At 43.9% G+C, this 11,856-nt stretch overlaps 1 protein-coding gene across 1 annotated transcript; it reads left to right on the top strand.

Moving 5' to 3' along the window:
* Positions 1 to 497: 497 nt before the first annotated feature.
* LOC147659661 (uncharacterized) lies at positions 498 to 3,960 on the top strand. The gene is made up of 3 exons (XM_086951569.1): positions 498 to 531; positions 2,394 to 2,732; positions 3,071 to 3,960. Exons 1-3 carry the CDS (start codon positions 498 to 500, stop codon positions 3,958 to 3,960), a joined length of 1,263 nt encoding a protein of 420 aa, XP_086807695.1.
* The last annotated feature ends 7,896 nt before the right edge of the window (positions 3,961 to 11,856 follow it).

Below are 11,856 nucleotides of genomic sequence, written 5' to 3'. Positions count from 1 at the left end.
GCATTGTCATTTACAATGCCAATAGCTTAAACTCTCGCAAATGCGAGACCTATTGCATTGCAAATGCTTGTGTTACCCAAACCTGTTATGGATGAGGTGAGCGGCTCGTTTTCATGGCACTCTGGAGTGTTTAAGCATGGCTAGGTGGCTCAAATCGCATCCTTTTTATTCACCAGTGTGAGTTTAGAGAGCCAAGAAAGTGTATGCGGTTTCAGGGATGCTGAATATGCTGCTGTCGGTGACACACGGGTATTTAGAAGTTTGGTGCATAGTCTGAAGTTGCAGATGTCTGTCGTCGCTAGGTTCAGCTGTCTAGAGATTAGTAAGGAAAGCGTGATATGGGTCAGTGAGCATCATTTTATGAAAAAGAAAACAATATCTCCCTCCACCTTTTGACCCATGCCCCTGCTATTTCTGAATACATGTGCAGATGGCAGTAAGGGATGCACAAAAGATGTGATTGTCCATGCGGGCCCCTTGCTGGTGTGAGTCACTCAATGGCAGAATTCAAGATGGAATCCCCAGCGAAAGGTATGCAATGCATATGAAAGGGGCAGCCTGTTTCTTTAAGTCTTCAAAGCTGTAAGTAGTGAAGCGCTAAGCGAAGGGTGGGAGGGCTGAGTGCAGTATTACTCACCTCTGATCTGCCCTATGAGAGGACAGATCAGGACGTGTAGTAGCAAACCCCCGTTCAAAGAAAAAATATTTATTTTCAGGTAGACAATTCGACATTTTCCAGAACAGAAACGCGAATGTTTTCAACTTTACGTATGGCTAGAGTTTTACAAAGAGATCCACTTGCATATGGTGTGACATCAGCCTTTGTTGGAGGTTTAGGTTTTTAAGTGTTCATTACAAAGCGTGCTGTGCGAATTTCTAATGAAACTGCACAAGTCAATTCACCAAAAGGATAAAAAAAAAAAAACAGGCAATCAAGCCTATAACCTTTCTTGTGAAGCATACCCAGGCCAGGGGGACCCTAACTGCTGTTAGAAACGTAAATCTGTGCATCTGGACAAGAATTAATGGCCCACATGCATCATTGTGTCATTTTGCATTTCTTAATTTGCGAAAAATAAGGAATCGCAAATTAAGAAGTGCAAAATGCTATGCATCATTTTTTTCGGTATTTCTTTGTGATTCGGTAAAAATCGCAATTTTTACCGAATCCCAAAGAAATACCGAATTCTTAAGTTAATTTTCGCAATTCCCATTGATTCCTATGGGCCAAAAGGCCCATAGGAGTCAATGCAAATTGCGAGTGGCACTTAGAAAATCTCATGAGTGCAGGGGGGGGGTCCAAAGGACCCCCCCATGCACCCCTGAAATGTATTTTTCGCATCATGTTTCACACACACATGTCCTAAGGACATGTGTGTGTGAAACATGAATGTTGAAAAAAAAACATTTAAAGCAATTTAAACACTTTTTCCAAATTTACCGAGTGGTTCAACCACTCGGTAAATTTGGAACCCTAATTGTGAATTTCCACTTGTCAAAGTGATGATGCATTGCTTTTAAGAAGTCGCACATCTGCGACTTCTTAAAAGCACCCGCAATTTTAGAACTCGCAACAATGTTGCGAATTCTAAAATTGCTTCATGCATCCCAAAAAGCACTTTTGCATTCGCAAACGGCCGATTTTAAGGAATCGCACCGTTTGCGAATGAAAAAGTGCTTGATGCATGTGGGCCTTTGAGTGTTAACAAAGGGAAACACCAAGATCACTTTTCCCATCTGCTACTACGATGTAACAGAATATTAGCCCCATTGTCTATTAATAATAAAAAAAATAGCAACATTTACTGTAAACAAAGCTAGACTGAATTAACACATTCTTAATTGCAACCTATGCAAATAGTTTGGAACTTATAGCTTGAAATGCAGTTGGTTTGATGCAATTTCTGAAAAACATTTACCCCCACATGCATCATTGTGTCATTTTGCGAATTCTTATTTGCGAAAAATAAGGAATCGCAAATAAGAATTCGCAAAATGGGATGCATCAATTAATTCGCATTTTTTTAGCGATTCGGTAAAAATCGCAATTTTTACCGAATCGCAAGGAAAATGCGATTCCTTATGTGCGAAATCGCATTGTGCGACTTCGCAAATAAGGAAAAGACGCACATGATGAATACTCAATTGATTGCAGTGTGGCTGCCTCTGAAACTAATGACAGACACCTGTGGGCTACTTCGAACTTGAATTTGGCAGTTTGGGGAGTGTGTGGAAGCTGCTGGACAGGTCACTGATTTCTCTTGAGATTATGGAGGCAAGCAATGTGGTTTTGGAGCCCCAGCAGCAGCAGCAGCAGCAGCAGCAACAGCAGCAGCAGCCCAGGAAAAGGAAAGTCAAATTTAGTGACAAAGAACTTGAGGTTCTAATTGAAGAAGTCACAGCTAAGCATGACCAACTTTTTGGAAAAAGTTCACTGAAAATACCTGAGGCAACGAAAAGAAAAATTTGGCTAACAATACAGGCAAAGGTCAATGCTGTAGGTGTCGCCCACAGAGACATCAGTAATCTCCAGAAGAGATGGTACGATTTGCGCAGCAGAGCAAAGGAGAAGATTGCGACACGCATCAAATCTGGAAGGAAAACTGGTGGGGGTACACCAAAAGACATACCAACTACCCCTTGGGATGAACTAGTAGAGGGGACTTTACCTACTGAAGCAGTTGTTGGAGTGTATGACATTGACACCTCAGAGCAGCCTGGAACAAGTCAAGGTAATTTTTTTTAAAAACAGGATAATGTCATTGAGTGCATGACTTGTGATTAGATCTGTAAAGTTACAAATGTCAAAAGTACATGTTTTGCCAAAGTGCATAATAAATATTGTAAATTTAAGATGAAAGAATGGCATCATGGGACATGTAGTTTTCCTCACAAATATTCTTTTATTGCTGTCCAGACAACAGGATCACTGTTAGCAATAGGTACATTCACTTCCACGATAATTTGTCATCCATGCCTCAATATAGCAGTGTCATATGTTAATCTGTGAAAGAAAAACAGGCATTGGGAATATTTTTCTAACAGGTTACTCCCACTGTCTCATTTTTAGATGCTGATTTGGATGCAGAATTTATTCAATTTGCAGAGTCTTTCACACAAGACTTATTAAATGAGGCAGAAAATAACTTTGACCCACCACCTTCACCCACTGTGGAACCACAAAATCAAAGACGCAGACTGCGTCGACTGGTAGACACTGAATCTGAGGCAGAGGAAAATGTGGACACTGCAGTTCAAAATACAACACTGAATGCAGAGCCTGCACAAAGGGTCCCAGGCAGGCGTCAAAGACTGCGACAATTCTTCCGGCGTCGCAGAGCTCCTTCACAAACTCATGAATCAATGGATGACTTTGTAAATGGCAGTGTCCTTGAGAGGAAGTTATTAAAAGTACAGCGCCTGCAAGGCAAGGACATAAGGGTTATCAAGGGGAAAATCACCAATATAGCCAAAGACATGCACAATATTAGTTCTGCACTTGTCAACATGGTCAATGTCTCTTCAGACAAAATGGAACGAATGACCTCTGCAATAGAGACACTAAGTCAAGCAATGCATGGTGACCAGGGTGCAGTTTTGCAAAGAGCAGTTGTGAGTACGCAGTCAAGCACAAGAGCCATGCACAGAATGTGCAGTAATACTTCTAAATTGATTGAAACAACAATTGGCTTCCAAAAGGAAATGATGAAATGTTATGGTGAGCTGGCATGTGGCATGAAATCAATGCAAGGCCCCATTTCAGACCACCATCAAGGCCCAAGTACAATCTATCAACCAGTGCCTGCATTCCCTGCATCTTCTTCAGACAATGCAAATGTAAATATCAAACCACCTTCAGAAAGAAGAAGTGTCAGAAATGTAGCCAAAGACACCTGCAAAAACAAAAATTCAAACCCTGTGAAGGTTAAGGCATTGGGGTTAAGAGCAAGGAAAAAGTGATTCATATGTGAATATTTTGTGAACCTTTATTTTAACAGTTAATGGTTGACAATATTAATACATTTGAAGATTTTATTCAAATGAAATTTTTGTTTCAAAATACCACATACGTTGGAATGGAAGCACACATTCACTTTCATTTGAAAAACAATAAATACCTAAGTTACAGCACATGCATGTTTGTCCTGTCTCATACCTTTATTTAAAAGTAATGCTGAGTTATCTCTGCTCTTCTTCTCCTTCCCTCTGCAGCATCAGGACCATTGATTCTAGGTTGGGGTTGGTTTGGTTGATTGTGGTTATTTGGGATGTTGTCTTCAAATTCCAATCCAAGCCCTCTTTTCATGGCAACATTGTGCAGCATGGCACAAGTGGCAACAATTTTACAGCAAACATCAGGCCGATACTGCAATGCACCTCCAGTTTTATGAAGTATTCTGAATCTGGATTTCATTATTCCAAATGTCCTCTCTATCACATTTCTGGTAGACATATGAGCTTGGTTATAATTTTGCTCTTTGCGGGTTGTTGGATTCAGATAAGGAGTCAAGATAAATGTTCTCACACCATAAGCACTGTCACCTATGGAAACATTATCAACATTTCAGTGGTTTGAAAACCTGTCAAAACATTTCTCTGTACAGTTTTAAAAAAAAAAATGATCACTTACCCAGTAAATATCCATCTCCAAAATGTCCAGCTTCCAACTTTGTAAATATGGCACTCTGTTTAAATATGTAGGAGTCATGAGCACTTCCAGGGAAACTAGCAACTAGGTCTGTGATTATGGTTTTTGAATTACAAATGGCTTGAATGTTCAATGAATGATACAATTTTCTATTCCTAAAAATGTACTCATTGTGAGAAGGTGGGCATATGGGAATATGAGTACCATCTATGCAGCCTATTACATGAGGAAAATGAGCCATATTATAGAAGTCCAACTTTGTCTGTAAAAGTTCCTGCTGAGTACTTGGAAAAACTATGTAATGCCTGATCCTCAACAACATAGCATTTAAAAAATTTCTGAAAAACCTTGAAAGGGAACTCTGTGACACCCCCCCAGCAATGGCAATCACACCTTGAAATGAACCAGAAGCCAGAAGATGTAGGCAACAAAGTACTTGGACATGAGTAGGAATGGCTTGTGTTCTTAGGGTGGGCCTCTGTAGTATAGGATCAAGATCATCAATTAATTCCAGTATGGAATCAACATTTAACCTGTACTTGTCATAAATTTCTGCCTCAGTCTGACCAAATAAATTAATGCGCACCCTAAATATCCTTTCACTCACTACCCTGCGCCTCAATGCAGCTCTCAATCTCCGCCTGCGTGCCAAGACTATGACTGCAGCCATGGTGAAAGGAAATGTAATGGTCAGAGTGTGCCTTATATACTAAGAGGGATGGAAATCACATGAGACTTTGGTTAGGAAAAAAATAACACCAAGTCTGAGCTCTTCTTATTTTAGGTAATGCTATTTGCGATTTTTTACAGAATCGCAAATAGCATTTTTTCATGCATGCCATTTTTCCATGCAAAAATGCGATTCCTTATCTTTGCGAATGATATGCGAATTCGCAAACGATATGCGAATTCTTAAAATGCGATTTCTCGCAATTTTGATGATGCATCCCAGAATTGAATTTTGCATTCGCAAACGGTCAAAATTACCGATTCGCACCGTTTGCGAATACAAAACACAATGATGCATGTGGGGGATAGGGCCATATGTATCATCATGACTGTTTACGATTTTCTAAATAGCGATTTTTAAGGAATCGCTATTTAGAAATCGCAAAATGGTATGTATGTAGGAAATCGCTTCTTTTTAACGATTCCTTAACATTCCTAAATTGCGATTAGCAAATTGCTAATCGCAATTTTCCCATTAATTTCTATGGGCCAGGAGGCCCATAGGAATGAAGGGGAAATTTGCGATTAGCAATTTGCTAATCGCAATTTAGGAATATTTTCAAGGGTGCAGGGGTGTCACAAGAACACCCTGCTGCACCCCTGAAAATGACATGTGTGGGCATATGGCGCACATACATGCCCTAAGGGCATGTATGAGCGTCATATGGCACCTTTGGATTTTAAATAAATTGCTTTTTTTAAAGAATTCGCAACTTACCACCATCTAGAAGTTGTTGGTAATTTGCGAATCCTTTGGGCATTTTTGAATTAGTTTTCCTTTGATACATTGCATTTAAGGAATCGCACAATTTGCGATTCCTTAACTGCAATCGCAAAATAAGGAATGGCAAATTTAGCGATTCCTTATTTTGCTGCCAAAATGTTTCATGCATACCATTTGGCAAATTAGCATTCGCAAAGGCCGAAATTCTGCGAATTTCGTCCTTTGCGAATGCTAATTCGCTTGATACATATGAAACATGAAACATGATACATAGAAATTAATGGGAAAATTGCAATTAGCAATTTGCTAATCGCAATTTAGGAATGTTAAGGAATCGTTAAAAAGAAGCGATTTCTAAATAGCGATTCCTAAAAAATCGCTATTTTTGAAATCGCAAATGGTCATGATGATACATATGGCCCAAAGAGAGGAGCTGCAGTGCACCGGTGAGCTGGAGCACCAACGGAGGGCCGATCTCTGAGCTGCGGCGAGAACTGTGTTGCAGTGAGAGACGGGACGGAACGGGCCACGAGCTGCAGGCAACACGGTTGCAGTAACAATGCGGTTTGAATTGAGGGCCTACAGGAGACGGGAGCACAGCCTAGAATTCAGTACAGACGTGTGCACAAGACTTTGAACTTGAGACCACAACATTTGAAGCACTAGAAGCTGAGAGACACACCAACTGCTGTGAACACCTGTCTGGCGGAGCAGATCGAACCACATCACTGGTAGGGGCTAAGCTTGGGCCTAAATTGCAGTGACTGGGGCCTGGAGAGTGTGGAGACACCCTGAATGCATGCTCCTGGTAGGAGACAGTGGGGCTGTAGAGTACAATGAATGTAGTTAAAGAGAGTGGGAACTGACACTGTGGCTTGAACAGGGGTAAGAAGAGGAGGCCAGTGCTGCTGAGATTTACAGGACAGACTCAAGAAATCTAGACTTACCAACGAAGAAGTTGGGCTGCATAAAAGGAGTAAATTCCTAACCGTGGTGAGAGGAAAGTAACAGTAGTTTCACGCCACTTAGTCCCATATTACACTGGGCTGCAGGATTTTCACCTCCAACGACTCTACCAGTAAAGTATCGCTCATTGCAGGGGAGATATAAGACACTGTGGCTCGACAACAGGAGTCAGCACAGAGAAAAGCGGACCCTGGAAATCCAACCTGGTGGGTCCCTGCAGGTGCAGGAGGGGAAAGACATAAGGCCGACCCCCACCAGCATCAGCTACGGCTGTTGAAGTATTTGGAAAACCACCGATGGGGAAGACTAAACCCAAGCGGCGGAATGGACCCCCAGAAGTGGGGGAAGCCTCTCAGGACCACATAGTTGCGGACATGGAGGGAGCAGATGAAGATGGACAATCCATCCATAACCACCTCAACAAAATCCTGGCTGCCATAGCAAACATGAAAGCCAGCAAGCAACAAGATATCTGGACAGTGTCGGTGGGGCTGGGGTTACAGCAAGCAGAGCATGATAAACTCGCACACAAGATGAAAGAAGTAGAAATTGCTCTGGAAAAGGTGCAACCGGAACAAAAAAAGACAGCACACCAGATAGACAACCTATTTAATAGAGAGGCAGCGCTGGAAATAAGAGCCGAAGATAACGAAGGACGCAATTGCCGTAATACCATCAGAGTGGTGGGGATTCCGGAAGGCATGGAGGGAACCGACATGGTGGCGTTCCTAGACCAGTGGCTCCAGAAGACGATGCCCTCGGAGATACTTTCTAAGTACTTTGCACTTGAAAGGGCACAGAGAGTTCCATCACGACAACTGGCGCCTGAACTACCTCCGAGACCAGTGGTGGCAAAATTACTATATGATTTTGACAGAGACACCATAATTCAGCATTTGCAAGCGCATGTGCCTTATATAATAGAGAACAGTAAAGTGGCAATGTTCGATGATTTTACCGCGAAGGTGCAAGCCCACAGTGCATTGTTTCTGGCAGTTAAGAAAGAATTGAAAGCGGAGGGAATACAATATTCGTTGCAGTTCCCGGCCCGACTCACCCTGCAGCTGGACGGTAAGGCACATTTTTATGATTCGCCTGAGGAGGCTTGGCTCTGGCTGGAAAGTTACAAGACAAACACACTCCACAGGGATCAGCGACACAACCTAAAAGAAAATCCTAAGCCTATACAGAGGAGAATGAGGAGAACCATGTTATGTTATGTTATGTTATGTTATAAAAGTATTTCTAGAGCGCATTATCACCAATTGGTTGCTTGGCGCTATGATCAGTAATAGCATGAACATAGAGGGAAGAGGATTATTGGAATGCTTGTCTGAACAGCCAGGTCTTCAAGGCTTTCCGGAAGGAGAGGAGATCCTGACAATTCCGGGTCTCCGACGGGAGAGAGTTCCACAGGCGGGGGGCAAGAGTGGCAAACCTGCGGCCTCCTGCGCGTTTTAAGTTGAAAGAAGGTGGCTGCAGGAGGTTCTGGTGGAGTGAGCGAAGGTTGCGGGATGGGGTGTATTTGGAAATCAGGTTGTTGATGAATAATGGGCTTTTGTGGTATAAGGACTTGAAGATTATACAGCCGGTTTTGAAGGCACATCGCTGGGCCACAGGGAGCCAATGTAGTTTCTTAAGGAGGGGAGTGGCTGCCTGGCGCCTAGGTTGATTCAAAATTAACCTTGCTGCATGATTCTGTGCCATCTGGAGTCGCTTCACTAGGTAGTTGGGAAGACCTAGGTAGATGGAGTTAGCGTAATCCAGGTGGGACAATACAGTAGCGATCACCACTTGGGTGAGTGCCTCAGATGTAAGCAGGCGGCGTACCTTCCGAATTTTCTTCAGTTGGAAGAAACACTTGGAGACCACTTGACCAACTTGGGTTTTGAGGGATAGGTCACGGTCCACAGTGACTCCTAGTGTTTTGGCTGACAAAGAGGGTGTTGGGGCTTGGCCTAGTTCGGGAGGCCAGTAGTGCGGGCCCCAGAACTTACTACTCTCGCCGGTCAGGACTAATTCCGTTTTGCCCGGATTTAATTTAAGCTGGTTTTGGTCCATCCAGGTTTTAATGAAATTCATTGTGGACTGGAAGTGCCGTATAGAGTCTTCGGTGTTATCGATGGTAAACAGCAGCTGTAAGTCGTCTGCATAGTTGAAGACTCTCACCTGATTGTCTCTCAAGGTCTGGATCAGAGGGAGTATGTACAGGTTGAATAGGTGAGGAGATAGGGAGGAGCCCTGTGGCACTCCGCAGGTAATATCCTGTTTGGTGCCCATTAAGTCGCCAAGGCGTAGAGTTTGGTTGCGGCCAGTCAAGAAGGATCTCAGCCAACCGGCTGCAAGATCCCTGACGCCGGCTTGTTCGACACGGTCGACCAAGATGTTGTGGTCGACCGTGTCGAAGGCGGCCGAGAGGTCTAGGAGCACCAGGGCTTGTGGAGAGCGTCTGTCCGCACAGTCGCGCAAGGTGTCCAGGACTGTCGTGACTACTGCTTCGGTTGAATGGGCCGGCCGAAAGCCTGCCTGATGGGGGTTGAAGCAGGAGGATTCCTCGAGGAAATTGGACAGACATTTAGCCACATGTGCCTCAAGGACTTTTGCCAGGTAGGGCAACAGTGAGATCGGGCGAAAGTTGGCCTTGCAGGCTGGGTCAGCCCCCGGTTTTTTTAGAAGTGGAATGACTATGGCTTCTTTGAAGGCTGTCGGAACTAAGCCAAGAGTCAAGGATTTATTCAGAATTGTAAGGGCAGGAGTTGGGTGGGCCAGGAAGCACTCTTTTAAAATGTGGGGCGGGCAACTATCTGAAGGAGCGCCAGATTTTACTCTGGATAAAAGTTCTTGAAATTGGTCCTGGGTGATGGGTGGGAAACTGCTCAGAATATGGTGGCTGGGTTTAATTGACATGCCAGAGGTGAGAAGACACACTGGTCGAGGGATGCTGGCTTTAATGTCCTGTATTTTATCGATAAAATAGACGTTAACCATCATGCGGCTTAACCTACAAAGGCCTAACTCCTCACAGACAGCGCGGGAGCGACAAGTGGCCCCTAAGGCATTGGCAGAGGTATTGTCAACGCCACCGGAAAATGGCAGAACACAAGAATCCTCTGACCATGAAACTGCACAATCCGACACAGGAGATTCCGTGAGAAGCGAAACAAAACTTCCAGTAGTCACACCGGGATCTCTGGATGTACTGATCTGAACTGGATTTGAGGTGTCTACGTTAGCAGGTGACATGGGTGTGGAGCTACAGTGTTGAGGTGCGCAGGCTTGGAGGTGAATATTGGGGGTGATACCTGGAGGAGCGGTGTGGCTTAAGGATTTGGGATATGACTCAAGGGACAAAAGCACTCATGACAATTGGGGAGACTATAAAGAGGCAGTCAGGAAGTGGCATTGAACTGCTGACAGCTGCGGTGCTAGAATGGTCCTCACTTGAAACCTGGGAGGGGGCAGGAATGAAACGGATTTATCATACCACCCCACAACTAGATAGGCAGTACTATGCAATGGGTAGATGCCTTCTATTACTATAAATGTCCACTTGTTGTATATGTTGGGTGGCCAGCTGTTGCAAAACTGCTCTGGGGAGAGGGAGTTGGTGGATTGTTGTGTTTATTTCATGTCCTGTGGTCCTCACACAAACCAGGCGGATGGAGGGGGTGGGGAACCAGCAAAGGGGAGGGGAAAGGGAGGACCTGCAAATATGTCCCGGTTGAACACACACAATTCCCATCAAGAATTTAAAGTTATATTCTGGAATGTAAGAGGGATGGGATCACCAGTTAAATGCAATAAGATACACATGTACCTCATCTGACGGGGTGCACATTTGCTATGTTGCAAGAGACCTACTTGACTGCAGAAGAGGGTACTAGATTACGCAGGAGGTGGCGAGGTCAACTCTATGCCACCTCTTATTCGGCATTCTCTAGCGGCCTCATTTGCTGTAACACATAAACACATAGATAAAGAAGGTAGATATGTATTATTACAGGGTAGGTTATTGGGAAGGGTGATCAAATTGGGGAGCATGCATGTGCCTAACCATGACCAGATCAGTATTTTAGAGAAGTTATCCACCCCACTGGCTTCATTGGGCCCAGAGGACCTATTTCTAGGGGCAGACTTTAATTGTGTTGCAGATGTTGCACTGGACAGGTCCCCCCCCTTACACGGTACTGCAGTACTTAAGTTAGCTCGTAGATTTAGTGAATTGCTGCCCAAGTGAGAATTAACAGATATTTGGAGGGCAAACACGCAATACAGCGAGATTACTCTTACTACTCACACTTGTATGACCGCCATACACAATTGGATCTTTTTCTTTGCTCATACAGCCTAAGTATGGCAGTGGCACACTCCAAATACCTGGGGCGGACAGTTTCAGATCATAACTCAATATTCCTTAAACTTTGCCCAGTGGCGGAGCCAACTATTGTCCCGACTTGGCGATTGAACCCTAGCCTCCTGACAGAGACACATTTCATTTCAAACAGTCCCTAGAGGTAACAGTCGCAGACTATTTTCAACACAATGATGACTCGATGGCCTCTAGGGCCATGGAGTGGGAAGCATTTAATCTAGTGGTTAGAGGGCACTGTTTGTCTGAGAAAGGAATCATTGAACGAGCTGACAGAGCTAGAACAAACATTGCACAACCAGGGCCTCCAGCTCTCAGGAAACATACAAACACACAAGCAAATGGAAACCACTAGAATGGAATATAATAAGGCATTGGAGAGGCTGCGAAGCCTTGACCTCTTTGAATACCATATCAGGG

This window comes from Lissotriton vulgaris, unplaced genomic scaffold, assembly GCF_964263255.1.
Source record: "Lissotriton vulgaris unplaced genomic scaffold, aLisVul1.2 SCAFFOLD_931, whole genome shotgun sequence".
NCBI classification, from domain to species: Eukaryota; Metazoa; Chordata; class Amphibia; order Caudata; family Salamandridae; genus Lissotriton; species Lissotriton vulgaris.
This window is presented reverse-complemented; position numbering and strand designations above follow the sequence as displayed.